Source organism: Labrus bergylta, chromosome 16, assembly GCF_963930695.1.
Source record: "Labrus bergylta chromosome 16, fLabBer1.1, whole genome shotgun sequence".
In the NCBI taxonomy this organism is placed as follows: Eukaryota; Metazoa; Chordata; class Actinopteri; order Labriformes; family Labridae; genus Labrus; species Labrus bergylta.
The window spans coordinates 1,797,127-1,811,980 of NC_089210.1; the positions used below are offsets into that span (position 1 = coordinate 1,797,127).

Consider the following 14,854-nt stretch of genomic DNA (forward strand, 5'->3'; position numbering starts at 1 on the left):
GTATTTGTGAAGGAAAACCTCAAGATCTGTCATTGTAACTGAACATGCACCAACAGGTGTGTGACATGTGTGTGTGTGTGTGTGAGACTCTAAAAAGACTTTTACACTTCTGCAGGATTGGCAGCTTTGCAGTCAGTGCTCTGCATCATGCCGCGGTCATTCCTCGTCAGGAGTAAGAGGGCTCACCTCCTCAGCTCGTCGAGGGACTCCTTCAGAGAGGACAGTCAGATCCAAAGAGCCTCCAGTCCACCTGTGCAGCCTGCCACGGGACGAGAGAGGCGGCACGGTGAACAAGCAGAGCAGCGTCTGTTTGGGGAGAACGACCTTTTGTCTGGAGTGTGCTCACCGTGGGACGGGATGGCAGTCCGCTCTCATGGTTCCCAAACAGAAGATCCTTGGCCTTCAGGTACCCAACACGCTCTCTAAGAAGCAAATTGATTGTTTTTATGACACTTCAAAGTCTTATAACACGGTTTGGATGTCATGTGAGAGTGTTGTTGTCATCTATTGAACTCATAAAGGATGCTTAAGAAGACGAGATGAGGAGTTATTTAAGACTTTTTTTAAAAGAAAAAAAATTCCTTAGCAATGTCCTAAACAGCTGATTTGTAACCGTTCTGTTGTGCTTACAGACGTTCCTGCTCTCATTCCCCTGGAGAGCAGAGAGGATGCTCTTAAGGCCTCGCCGTGGCCGTCGGAGAGACACCAGGTGTCTGACAGAGAGAGAGAACTGGAGAGACTGGTGTTCATGTTGCTCAACCACACATCGCACACAGACCTCAAATCCCCCGTCAGCGAGTGTCCGCTCTGCGAGAAGGTAGGACACACATCATCAAAGTGTCATCGACTGTTTATCATTTACACTTATGATTGTTAATAAGAGTTTAAACAACAGGCATGAGACAGAATCTGACGTTCTGGGGAGATGTTTTTTATGCTGCAAAACATTTAAGGGTCAAGGTCGAGGTCGAGGTAAACGTTATCATCATCAGGGTTTCATAAAAGTGGAATTAAAATGACAGTGATCACATGTCGTATAGCAGCTTTACCACTGATGTAACTATCAATACAAAAAGAAGAGATCAAAATGAAAATAGGTGAAGAATAAATTTGTCAAATTGAGCACAAAAGTACGGAAGTATTGAGTGAAAAGTACGGAAGCCCTAAGGCAGACTTTCCCAAACCGGGGTCGACTGAAGTTTTTATTTATCAATCGATGTAAAATAAATTGTAAATTTAAGTTAAATTTTAGTTTAACTTATGTCGCGCGATTCAGCAACAAGGCAATTCAAAAACACACAAGACATCAGCAGCATCTTGAAACACACACACACACACACACACACACACACACACACACACACACACACACACACACACACACCACACACAAATGTTTCCTATTTATGATTATAATTTATTATCTTAAGTTGTATTTTTTAATTTTTTTAATTTGAATTTTTTTTTATCTAACTTTCAAATGGTAATTAATTAGAAAAATATTTAATTGAATGATGTGTTTGCTGATTTATTTGTTCCTTTGTTAATTCAATTTTAATTTTAGTTTTTTTGAATGTATTTTATCTTTATTTTATTTTAAAAAAATCAAAAAATTAAAGAATAACGTTTCTTGTTTTGACCTGTAGCTCGTCAACCAGTAGAGAATCCAGGAAGTCAATAATCTGTGTTAACAGGAAGTTTAATCAGTTAGAGTTCGGCTCCTTTGGTTGTCAAACTTTAGGTGTGTTAGGCTAGCTGTCGTCCCTGTTTCCCAGTTGTCATGCTAAGCTAAGCTAAGGTAAGCTAACTGGCTGTTGTTAGTTGTATAAATGTTCTCATCGTTTACTTTCTCTCTCTCTTGCTGTCTCTCAGTCTTTTTCAGAATTGTTAACATCGGGAGGCGGCCTGCAGACTCACGTCCACAGCGGTTTGCCCGTCCCGTTAATAAGTTCGCCCACAGCCACAGACGTGCCTCATCTGCCCTTTGGATTCAGAACCCTCGGCAGCTACACGAGAGCTAAGGTCCGTTCAATCCTAACAATGTTTAAATTAAGAAATATACTACTCATTTGGAGCTCCTAAAGCAGCATTGGTTTGTCCTAATATATGTGTGTGTGTGTGTGTGTGTGTGTGTGTGTGTGTGTGTGTGTCTGCGTGTGTGTGTGTGTGTGTGTGTGTGTGTGTGTGTGTGTGTGTGTGTGTGTGTGTGTGTGTACACCCAGGATCGTAGCTTTGGCTGCAAAGTGTGCGGGAAAGTGTTTAAGCGCTCGTCCACCCTGTCAACACACCTCCTCATCCACTCAGACACTCGACCCTACCCGTGCCAGTACTGCGGGAAAAGATTTCACCAGAAGTCAGACATGAAGAAGCACACCTTCATACACACAGGTGAGAGGAAACACGGCAGGAATCCATTTTGAATTCTCACCTATGGCTGTAAACATGTTTATCTCAGCTACAAAGTTGTGGTTTTCAGTATAGAGCCTAATGGGGATTAACTCACTTTTGGCCAGCCTCTAGTGGCCACATGAGGAACTGTAGGTATTTTTTTGGGGGGGTACTCCTGCATTGGTTTCATTTCTCACCTGGTTGTTACCGCTCTGTCCTGACCCACTTTTACCCCCTTGCTCTTCCCCTCAGGTGAGAAACCACACGTGTGCAAGGTGTGCGGTAAAGGATTCAGCCAGAGCTCCAACCTCATCACACACAGCCGGAAGCACAGCAGCTACCGGCCGTTCAGCTGCTCCCACTGTCAGCTCAGCTTCCAGCGCAGGATCGACCTGCAGCGCCACCGAGAGACGCAATGTGGTTATGGAGACATTTACACCCAAAATGAGTCCATTATGTAATGACATGCTCGTTGAAAGTTACATTTGTAAATCATTTTTAAAACAGTGCTGGATGTAAAAATAGGAACATACACATCAAGTTAAGACATGCATGCTTAATAATGTAAGCAATGTAATAAAACTTTAATTATTTTGACTTGTTGGTTTTGTTTTTTGGTGTTGAGAAAGTTTTTTTTTTTTCTTCTATAAAGCATCCTAAAACATTACATTTTCAGGACACCTACTGCAGAAACTCACCCACAAATGACTCTGTGATTATTTCACCTCAGATAAGAGGCAAAAGTGTCCAATTAGAGAACAGCATCTTGTTGTGTAATTTTTAGGTATTATTTCCTCAGGAAAGTGTGTGAATGTTATGTTTTTTTGGAAAGGAGGCAGCCTTAAAACTCTGAGGCTCCAGAAAGCAATAACAGATGATGATTACTGCAAAAGGTTGCATTGCAACCATCATTTTTAAATTTCCGCACCCTCAATTAAATGGGTGCAAAAAAATAAAGATACTTTTTTCTTTTTATACTTTCAAATGACTGAACAGTGACTCAGATCCATAATCTGATGGTCATGACATGTGCATGTGACCTGTCTGTTCACTGGGGACCCCAAGCAAGACGCCGGGGGCCATAACCCCAACGCTATTTTTCCTTGCTGCACCCCCTTAAACCTCAGATGCACCTTAAGTCATTTTGTTCTAAAACCAGGTGGGCCTACATTGCAGTTGTATGTCTGTGTTATGAGCTTTGCTGCCCCCTAGTTGCAAAATGTATGCAATCACTGCTTTAAAAAAAAAAAAAGAATTATTATCAGCACATTAATTCCCATTTTGTTTTTGTTGTTTGTGATTTTAGAGTGAAACAAGTCAACACAGCTCTCAGGTCATTCAATATGTTTTTATTTACCAACAGAAAACAACACATATACAGAAGTACATAGATGTAACATCCAGCTGATTCACAGTTACACCACAAACACTAAAAATGACTGTACATAACACTGACTCTACAAAAAAGACACCAACAGTCACATCTCATGACCTTTGACCTTGTGTGCCAGCTTTCAGGAGACGTTGTGGTTTCAGTCCACGTCACTGTAACCAGGTTTGAGATCTCGTTCAGTCCTGATAAACACTCCTCGAGCATCGAGCCAGTTTCAGAATGACTGGATGCAGAAAGTTTTGCAGCATCACATAAACTTTGCTCTCACAATACACTGATGACTAACAATGCTCAAACACTCCTTTGCACTCACACAAACACACACATGGGCAGCTGTGCTCACACACACACAAACGTGGTAAGAACCTCTGTCCCAGTTCTCTTCTGTCAGATTTGCAGGGAGGAAATCCTGAGAAAGAGATAGAAGAGTCAAACTGTTCAGACATATCAAAGCTGAAATCTGCAGGTGCAGCCTGATGCTGATACGGTTTCTGGAACTGTTGATGATTCTAACCACTTCAGTTTATTTTAAACACGGCTGTGACATTAGATTCAATGTGTTGTGTGGAGGAGGAGTAATCTGATACGTTTGTTGATCATGTTTTTAGTGTATTTAAGGTTGTAATGATACCAGTATTTTAAACTCTTGGTGGCGCAATGGTTAGGGCGCGCGTCCCATGTGTTGAAAAAAAAGGTCAAAAGTTTTTGACCTCTAAAGAGCAAGGTTAACTGCAGTACTCGTTTTAAAGGAGCAGTATGTAACTCTGACACCTAGTGGTTAAAATGGGTACTGCAGTCCAAATTCTAAACATCATAGAGAGCTGTCTCCCCTCCTCTCTAGAGTGGATGCTCACACAGGTCACCATGTGGTGGACTCTGAAGCTTCAGTGTTTATCCAGCTCTGCATGGGTCTGTAAACCTCTCTGTGTTCTAACCTCTCTCCATTTTTCAAAAGCATCTCCAATATTGATCCTAGTTTGAGCACGTTTCTGCTCGTGGAGCTTATTATTAACATGCAGAGGCTTTTTAGGTCGGGTACAATCACTTCTATCTGAACCACTTCTCTTGCTGCTTCCATCACTGCAACACCTGTTGACCTGATAACTGCTCTCATATCTGGCAAACTGAGGGGCATCCAAAACGGCCGTGTGGGGGTGTGTCATAAAACCGCCTACCTTCTCTGGTCCAAACAAATCCAGAGCATTCAGGAGCAGAATCTAAAGTTAGAAGGAGGACATACTGGCTGCTGCATTGTTGTCAGAGAAGCCAGCACTTCAACATAGCATGTTTCCTTAATGTCTCTAACATTTTAAATGCCGGTCCTGGTCAGCTCTTACCTCTACACGGAGCTCGAGGACTGATCAGACAGTGAAATGGGATTCCAGATGTTTTGACCTTCATAAGTCTGACCCGTGTGGTACCCGTCTCCTCCAAGTGACGCTGAACGTGCCCCTTTAAAAAACATTTACATAGTCTCTTATAGTGTGTTTGTTAGTGACAGAAAGAAGCAGATCTTCTTACCTGTATTATTATAGATGCACCAAAGCACCCCCATCAGCATGACCCCCATCACAAAGGCAGTGAAGACGATTCCAACCAAAGGTCCGGTGGGGATCACAGGACCTGGACACAAAAGCATGACGGGTGAAACAGTTTCACAGAAACCCTGGAACATGAATGAATAAATGATACTCACTGCTTTGCTCTGGGTGTTGATCTGTCAGCGGAGACACGCTCAGTCGTTTTGTTCTTTGGCCAGTAGGGGGCCTCGGCTGTTTGGGAGCCAGTGAACTGATGGGCTGGGTGACGACCATGGGCCTGGAGAGGTTTCTGATCTCACACTGGGGTTGGATTCAAAACAGGATTATTAGTAATGCTGTTTTTGAGGTCTGTAACTCACTGAATAGATACATTTTTGTTATTAACGTAAACTAGATGTGATGTATTTGAGTGTAAGCTTATTTTCTTTTTCTAACTTCGATGCCTTCCTGGTACTTGTGTTTTAGATACATGGTCAGACGGGACCATCAATCAGGCCGAGGGGAACTGGCATCGGGTAGTCCCTAGAGCACCTCTTCTTTTTGCATTCCTTACACAGGATGTAAACAAAGTAACGTTGGTTCAGTGTGTCAATCAAAGCTTTGTCGTTGTTAGCAGAGAGCCCTCCCTGAGACGGCTGTGAGTCTCCTCCTCCTTATCATCAGACTTTGGGACACAATCTTTACATGTAACAGTTCCATATTTTCCAGTATTTAAATGTTTCATTTTTCTGTATTTGACAGGATGATTTGTGTTCTTAGGTTTAAAATGTAACCATTGAGTGTGAACTGTTTCAGTACCTGACGCCCGGGCGATCTGGATACAAGTGGAGGGATTTGTATCCCACCCTGACAGTCACTCTGTACGGTCTCCTCCATCGGCTCCCTTCTTATGGAGTCAGAGACACACAGGCGGAGGCTGCAGTGGAGGAACTGCACAGAGTTGTTGTAAACTGGTTGCAGGATGAAGCTAAATCTAAGGGGAGGTATCACCTCCTCTGCCGTCGTACTTCTCTTTTCCATCCTTGTTGCGGCTGCTTCCCTGCTTCTTTCAGTCTTATGTTGCACTGAGACCCCTCCTCCCTTGTAAAAGATACTGATTTTTCCCATTCGCTCTACATCTTCATTTTCCTTTTCTAGTTCACCTTCGCCCTCGTCTTTCTCTGTTGTTTTTGTCTTTTTAGCAAGTGTGACAGAGGGGTCTGAGGAACAGCCGTCCCTCATGACAGTCCAGAAACGAGACTTTTTGGGGTCTGAGATAGGAGAGACCACACATGACTTCACCTCCAGGATGTCTATGAAGGGCCCTTCAGCTGAAATCTGTAGAGCAGTAATGAAGGACACAAAGTCAAATGTCTGGACAAAAGGATAAGTATGGACTACTTACTAGGTAAGTTTGAAGCAAATATGTACCTCAACATAGACTCTGTGGTCTGCAGTAATGATACAGGGTCCGATCCGGCCCTGCTCATATCCCTCAGTGACAAAAAGCCTCATAACAAGAACAGGCCCGGATTTGTAGCTGGATGTTGGTAGATGGCTCGGTGCAGGATCAGGCCTCTGACCCTTGGATGGCCAGGGAACATGCCCCACACGGGGAAAGTTTATATTTCCTTCATTACCTTCATCCAGGCTGGAGGGGACAGGGTCTGCAGCCAGGCAGCTGAACTGTGAATGATTATATTTCATAATTAAAGATTTAAACATTTTTAAACAAAAAATAAAGGTAGACAGACACATCCACACACACAGATATCTCACATGTATGCCGAATGGACTTCTGCTCTTCTTCTCTGTCTCGTTAAGTGCAATAAAGGTCTGCGGCTTCTCTCTCCATAATAACACCTGGTCAGAAAGGAGGGAAAAGAGGAACATCCATACTGCATGTGATAATTCACTGATACAAATAAGGCCACGGTGTCTACACTGACTCTTATCTTAAACAACAAACGGTATGTAAAATCGGAAAAAGACTATCACAAGTATAACATGACATTTTGTAATGCTATTGGTGTTTTTTTTCTGTTTACATTATTTCTTCTGGGAACATCATCTACAAAAAAACATGAATCTTCAAACATTATGACACACAGCGGTTTGTAACAAAAAACGTCTAGTCAAATTCTCCTGTTTGGTGTTATCATCCATGAGACACCCAGATGCCAATGACACCCAGATGTTTGTATCAAAAATAGTTTTCTGGATCAATACAGTCTTTTGTGACATCATTTACGAGTAATATTGATTCTTACGCTGATGACACTCAGCTATAAGTGTCGAAATAGATTTCTGGTAACATGCTCCCTTCTTGAGACATCATTCAAAACTAGGAACATTGTACACAAATATTTCAAATTTTAATCTTTACGCTGATGACACCCGGCTGTTTGTACCAAATTTATGTTTTGGTTACATCTTCATTTATAAGTAATAATAGTTATTACGCTGATGACACAACGCTATATGAACTGGTTACATCTTCATTTATAAGTAATAATAGTTATTACGCTGATGACACAGCGCTTTATGTACTAAATAGTTTTCTGGATACACACTCACTTTTGGGTTACATGAATATGAAACGTCACTGATTATATTCTTATGCTGATGACACCAAGCTGTATGTACCAAAAACACGAAAAAACACTTCAGCTTTCCTACCTCAAAGTATAAATAAAAAATAAAACTATCTTCTTCTTACCTTAAAATGTAACTCATGCTTTTATTTTATTCTGTGTTGATTTATGTAACTCTGATTATTTATCTAAGATGTTTTCCTTTGGTGGCAGAATGGTACAGAATGCTCCTAAAAGTAATTTCTGGTGTCAAATCTGATTATTACCGGATGAACAAAAGATACATTTTACCATTTTTAAGACATATTTTTATTTAATGCTTCTGGCACTTTGGCTCGCTAAATTCTGCTCTGTGCGGCATCCTATTTTAGGCTTAAACTCAGCACTGTTCTGGTCATGATGACCCAGGTCACAACCTGACTGGGGCCACTTACCACAATTCTAAGAGTCAATTATGCGCCTTGTGTGTGCATTTCTAACACTCTGTGATCGAGTGTAGCCTTATTTTGATTTCAGATATCTTTTCCCCCCTGGTGCTCTAAAAGCATCACTGATTCAGTTTCTGACATTTTCAGCTTCTTTTATGACCATTTTCTGCCTTTGTTTTTGTTGTCATACTCAAAGAGGATAAGGAAAGATAACATAAATCTTCCAGAATTCTCTATCTCTATCTGTTTCTCTCATTGCTTTCTGTCAAGTTTATGCATCTCACCATGTTTTTGTACTGCACCCCTCTGGGCTGTGACAGGATCACACCCTCTGTCCCACAGGAAATGACCGGGAACACCAACAGGAAATGGCTCCCATTAGACTCAGCCTGGCACGCAGAGTCCCGAAGAGTTACAGCTGCAACTGGGACCGACAAGCTCTGTGGGAAAGGACCAACGTTACATTCAAATGGAATAGTTTGATAAGAGCAGAATTTCAAAATGTAATAAATTAACAAAGTTTTAATAAAGAGATCGTTAACTTCAGTAGTAAAGTTGGAGGTTCTTTGTAGAGTTTGACTAGAAGTTAACCATTTCACATAACTTGGTAACTAGCATGATTTTGAAAGTAGTATTCCCTCAGTGCTCCGTCTGCACCCGCCCCCTCCCTTCTTTGCTCCATCTAAAGCCACGCCCCCTCACTTACATGTACGAGCGCCGTCGCTCCAGAAGTGGACCTCAGCTAATGTCGTCTCATGTCTCATTCAGCGGTCAGTAAACTCTCAGTATAAACTCCTAAAGTCATCGGTGACGAGCTTTGAGTGTGAGCTAGAGCATGCAAGAGGTAGAGAGCGAGCAAGGAGACAGGGAGGCATGTGATTGGTTCATCAGATTGGTACCTCGTGGCAGACATTGGTGGACGTTTTTACAGCCTTACAACTGATACAGATGATGGATTTTCTTTGTTCCTTTTTCAGAGAACATGAGTTATTAATTTCTGTCAGGACCAAAAGACAATTTCCACCAAAATCTTAAAAAGTGGATCTGGAGGAAATTAACAACCCTGCCTGTAGTGTCATTGGTTTGGCATTCTAGTCTTTGTTAAACCACAACTTATAAGAATCTTCTTCCTTTCTTTTTTTAAATGAATTGTTAAAATATGAAACTGCGTGTAACGCTGAGGTGTAAAGACCTGCAGGATTTGTTGGTCGAGGATCACTTCGAGGCGTCCATCCTCACACTGCACCGCAAAACTCTCTCGACCCCCTCCTGCTCCGTCTCCAGTGTTTAACCACTGTCTCAGCCTGCGCTCCTCCACCCAGGGAGGCTTCACCACCCGAGGAATCATCCCTGCAACCTCCTCTGTGGTACAGACGGCGAGGAGACAAGGAGACAAGGAGACAGCCATGAGGAAACGTTCAAAACTGCAACATGTCCTCATTCGACACACATGGAGTGATGGACTCTTATAAATGAAGTAAATAAAAAATGAGAACAAAGATGGAGTCAAAATAAAACAGAAGATTTCAGGTCACTCACACAGTGATGGAAACAAGAGACACACAGGGGTCCTGACCTGTCCCGCCCCCGGCCAGCTGGATCACAAAGCGATTGGCCAGGTCAGCCTCAGTGTATGATGTCACCTTGCTGTAGCCGCTCTCATTGGCCCACCGGAGCAGGTCAGGTATGCTGGACAGGTCAGAGTTCAGTGAGCTGGACAGGGTGAGGTCAGGCTCAGGTGGGTAAGGTGGAGAGATGGTGTTGGAGGACTGGAGAAAAAAGGAAGATTGAAGATTCATACAGTGGACAGAAAAAGTGTGTGTAGTGAAGAAGTGCAGATGGTGCACTGAGGGAATGCTACTTTCAAAATCATGCTAGTTTTCGAAAATTACCAACCCTGCCTTTAATGCTCTATAGATAAAGTGGATTAGATTAGATTGATGTATGATGTTGTGTTTTCAAAAAGCAAAGAGAGAAGGACTCCTTACATGAACAGAGATATGACCCCGGACCCCATGAGACACGATGGCCCAGTTTACCGGCACCAAGCTGCTGAGAATCAGCACAACATTCAGGGCTTTTGAGTTGGCCACCGGGGGCACCAGAGAGACAACAACCTCCACCTGTAGGAAACTGAAGAAGAAAGAACAGTTAATGTCTACATGGCCATACACTGTACATGTTTTTGTCAGGGCGGTCTGAGGAGTCGTGGTCTCACCCACAGAGTCCTGAGCCGGCTGAATGGAGTTTGATCACGTGGACTTCAGGACCGACCCCACCTGCTGACGTGTCGGAGCAGCACTGCACTTCCTGTGGCTGCAGGTCAGAGATCACGTAGTTGTGAGAGAGGAACATGGACTGCAGCTTGCAAGCAGCAGGACGGCTCGGATCTGTAGAATAAAGACAGAGCAAGAGGATTTATGTTTATCTATAAAGTCTTTCTGTCAGTCCGATCAACCTCAGCTCTCTGATACATATTACATATTACTTCTTTTCTCTAGTCCCTCAATTAAACAACTTTGATCCACGAGGGGAGGAGTCAGCCGGCCGTCCGGGCGATGTAAACAAAGTGAAGATAGGACTCTGAAAACTCTGAAAACATCACAGACAGTGGGACTCGGGTGTTACACCCATTGTAGACAGTCATGACTCACAGAGTTATTTTCAGAGGAGATACTTGATTTATATTATATTTAAGTGTGAAAAATATTAATAATGAACATCTAGATATTGTTATTTGTTTTGCTTTTTTTTTTGTTGCTCGTGTCTTTCACTCTCTTCTAGACTGAATAAAATCTGTACTGTGGAAACTCACCCTCTCCCAGTTTGACGTAGACTCGGTTGCCATGGGTCGAGTGGGTCATAGAGGACAGGTTGCCGTGGTGCTTCAGAGCCCAGCGGTGCAACGCTCGCGGACCGAAAGGCAGCGACTTCACGCTGTGGACGTGCACGTGCAGGGAGCGGGACTGAACGCTGGAGTTTGAGGAAACCTAACAGAGGAAGACAGAACCTTTTTCCAGTGGAGGGAACTTTAACACTTGGTGGGATTACATTTTTCAGCTCGCTGAGACTGACCTGAACCTGCACGGGGAGGTTCGGGGGGAGTCTTTCGGCCTCCAGACACCAGGTGACTGGGAGCTTTGAGCTAAGCAGCAGGTGGAGAGCTCTGAGAGGGGAGGGGGTCGGAGACAAAGGCTTCAGCAACACCGTCACCTGCAGACAGAAGAGCACAGGGTGGGAGACAGTGGAGGTGTAAAGTATTCTGTCATTATGTTGTTTTTTGACAGAATGCACTCAAAAAAAAGAAAAGTCCATCCTCTCAGTCCTTTGCAGAAAATGTGTGCTCAAACAGGCCGTTTGGAGATTTTCCCTTCATGACATCACAAAGGGCAGTAGCACCTCCCCCAGGTGGGTGACACTCCCACAGCTAGGTGTTTGTTCTGCCCTCTGAGTCTGCCTTCTCACCGTAAACAATAGGACATGGAGCGAGAAAGCCTGAGACACCCAAGCCCTTCCAGAGAGGGGGCGTGGTCAGACACAGCTCATTTACATATTTAAAGGTACAGACACAGAAACAGTCTGTTCTGAGCAGGGCTGAAATAGAGGGGTTTATAGGCATGATCAAATACAGGATCAGAGTGGATTTAGAACAAGAAACTTCACACACATGTTTTGAGGAGCTCTGAGAATTATTTAAACTGGAGAGGAGGAGGAGATGTGGAAATTATTACATATTTTAATAAATTTGCTTTCAGATGTAACTTCACACATTAGCTCACCAAGACTTCCTGAGATTTTATTTGGAGGCTTGCAGAAAAAAAGTCTGGATAAAGTCGTGTGTAGTGACTTTTGTGCATGTGTGAAAGCAGCTTCTGATTTCTTCGTTAACAGAAGTTTTTTTTTTTGTTTTTTTTACCTTGTTCTCGGGGCTGTTGGTCGCCCTCCCCACTGCGATTACATGAGTCTCCTTGTTTCCTCGTTCTCTGGCAGCACAGCCCGGACCGGCCTCAAACCTCTCCAGCAGACCCTGAACAGGGTGTCGAGCCCCTGCTTGACCCTCCACAGAGCAGAGCAGAACTTCACCCTGAGCTGAGGAGGGACAGGGGATGCAGGATTGTGATATATATTCTTTAATGTCAGACAGAGACACGATGGGAGCGCTATGAGCAGGCTGGCTAACTCTCTTGTTGTTTCTTTTTGCCTCTCTGGTGTGTCTGATACGAGCAGGCTGAACATGTAATCCTTGCTCCAGGGGGCTGGACACTTTTCCAGAAGAAACATTTTTTACATTCAAATAAAGACTTTGAGCTGGTGACGGCCTGAGCAGAGGAAATACCTCGTCTGATACTTTAAATGAAACAACATTTTTCTGCAGAGCGATGCTGCCAAAGTATGACCCCTTTAAACCAAGAACAATGCTGAAGGCTTTTTATTATGAGATGCTCAGACTATTGCACCTCTCCTCTAACCGTCCCTCCCAAGACAATCTGGTTTCATTCAGAGCATTGCGTCACTTTTACACTCTGCTGGCTGAAATACACAAACATGCACAAACTGGATCCAATGGACATGCCCTAAAGGGGGGGTCTCCTCTGCAGTGCTCAGAAAGTGATCTGGCACCTCTCCAGCTACCTGACCAAGTTCCAGACTTGGTCCACAGCTGGACTAGAACCGACAACTTTCCTGTTCCCAACCCAAGTCCCTACAGACCGAGAGACTGCCACCCTAAAACATGAACAGTGTGCAGAGCTTTTCTCCTTTTCTTTTTGTTTTTACCTTGCTGTTTTGCAAAGTTTGTAACACTGTTTTGTTGTTGTTGTTGTTGTTGTTGCCATCACTCTATGATCTTCAGATTCTGGGCTGCGTCTCTAGAAGATGAACTATTTATTATTCTAATTTTGAATCAGGAAGTCTAACTGAAGTTCTCACCTGTCGTTCTCTTGCTGAGCAGGAGGAGACAGGAAGCGGTCCATCCAAGCAGAGACAGTGAACGCATCATGAGGGGTTCAGTGTTAGACCGAATGTGTCGACTCTTTTTACATCCTGATGAACAGAAACATCAAAACAAACACTTTGAAGCTCGTCTGTGAGCATCGACTGTGACTCCTCTTTTAATTCTTTGTTGTTGTTTTTTTACATTTCATGAACATCAGATACATACAGCAAAGTCAAGTTTAATTTTAAATCACATTATAAAACATCTCATGTTGACCGAGTGCTGTAAGACCACAAAGAGAACTGATGAACACAATCAAACATGAACAATAAAATATTAGAATCAAACAAGTTACAGCAAAGATAAAACCACAAATAGAATATGAATAATAATAATAATAATAATAATAATAATAATAATAATTTTAGTCTTTTTCTGGGATTTCAAAATAAAAGTGAGTTTAGGAATGAATCAAATACTTAAGATGTGAATGATGTAATTCAGCAGAAAAACAACAACAATCTAATGAGTACAGAGAGCTCATATATAGATTTCTTGCATGATGAGAATTTACGTTTTTGGTATTTAAATAAAAGTTTTATGTTTCTTCAGAACTTTTACTTTGGCAGACATATTTATAAAAGTTAACACCTGTCGTGTTTAAAGTTTATTTCAGGAAAAGGAAACATTTCCCGGACTGAACACGAGAAGAGAAGTAGGACTCACCTGCGGCGCAGCGCGGACCCTCTGCTGATCCAGCTGCTGCTTCAGGCTCCTCTGAGCGCCACGAGCACACGCCTCCTCATTTCATAAACACACGCACACACTCACACACACACGCACACGCACACGCACACGCACACGCACACGCAACCCCACGAGCCACACAAAAACACTCAACTGTCAGCCACTCTCGTCTCCTTCCAGCTGATGTGAGTTAACGTCCTAAGTAAGAGTCCTTTTTACGCACGGACTGAGCGCGAGTAGAAGAGGGGAGGAGGGAGGAGGGGTGAGGAGGGAGGAGGGAGGAGGGGAGGAGGGAGGAGGGAGGAGGGGTGAGGAGGGAGGAGGGGAGGAGGCTGGATGTTTTGACTCAATCCAAGTAGTGATGGGAGGGACCGAGGGATGGTGTGACAGAGTGGAGAGAGGCATGGAGAGCAGAGGAAGAAAAGACTCTCCAAACGTAGATGGAAACAGGAAGGAGGTGATCAGACGGAGAAGGAGGGGAGAGGAGAGGAGAGGAGGTGGGGGGAGGGGGGGGGGAGGGGGGGAGGAGGGGGGATCATGAGTTTGAGTGGCAGGTGAAATGTTTGGTTACAGGGGGAGCAGCTCTGATGAAGACTGAAATAAAGACAATATAATCAAATCTTTAAAACAAGTGAGATTTAGAAAAAAGTTTAAAAAAATAAAGTGAAAACAAAAAAACTCACAATAAACTAACTCTGTTTTCATCTCCATTTTGTTTTGTTGTTAATCTTTGATAAGCATCTTTGAGTTCTCAGAAAGGTGCTGTATAAGTCTAATTATTATTATGTTTGTGTGTGTGTGTGTGTGTGTGTGTGTGAGTGTGTGTGTGTGTGTGTTAGATACCACTG

The 14,854-nt window shown here is 43.2% G+C and overlaps 2 protein-coding genes across 4 annotated transcripts in view; one reads left to right on the forward strand and one right to left on the reverse strand.

The window, feature by feature from the left end:
* LOC136183001 (zinc finger protein Gfi-1b-like) overlaps nt 1-2,985 on the forward strand; it is a 4,130-nt gene extending 1,145 nt beyond the window's left edge. The window contains exons 2-6 of one of the 2 annotated variants that reach the window (XM_065964402.1): nt 116-406; nt 633-817; nt 1,873-2,022; nt 2,223-2,388; nt 2,641-2,985. In XM_065964402.1, the coding sequence (XP_065820474.1) occupies nt 148-406; nt 633-817; nt 1,873-2,022; nt 2,223-2,388; nt 2,641-2,849 (969 nt within the window). In that variant the 5' untranslated portion in view covers nt 116-147 and the 3' untranslated portion in view covers nt 2,850-2,985. Of the gene's footprint in view, nt 407-632; nt 818-1,872; nt 2,023-2,222; nt 2,389-2,640 lie in introns of both variants that reach the window. The other variant, XM_065964403.1, reaches the window with a different exon arrangement.
* Nucleotides 2,986-3,717: 732 nt separating this feature from the next.
* engl (endoglin, like) lies at nt 3,718-14,239 on the reverse strand. 2 transcript variants are annotated; one of them, XM_020659989.3, is made up of 17 exons: nt 13,986-14,239; nt 13,253-13,366; nt 12,240-12,412; nt 11,399-11,536; nt 11,139-11,313; nt 10,542-10,713; nt 10,312-10,456; nt 9,900-10,092; nt 9,516-9,685; nt 8,608-8,763; nt 7,081-7,164; nt 6,733-6,987; nt 6,121-6,639; nt 5,478-5,622; nt 5,303-5,404; nt 5,119-5,233; nt 3,718-4,190 (listed from the first exon to the last, which is right to left on the reverse strand). In XM_020659989.3, the coding sequence occupies exons 2-16, from the start codon at nt 13,320-13,322 to the stop codon at nt 5,121-5,123; spliced, it is 2,610 nt and encodes an 869-aa protein (XP_020515645.2). In that variant the 5' UTR covers nt 13,323-13,366; nt 13,986-14,239; the 3' UTR covers nt 3,718-4,190; nt 5,119-5,120. The 2 variants fall into 2 exon arrangements, with proteins under 2 accessions (XP_020515645.2, XP_065820471.1); XM_065964399.1 differs by having other exon boundaries at nt 3,718-5,233.
* Between the last annotated feature and the right edge of the window lie 615 nt (nt 14,240-14,854).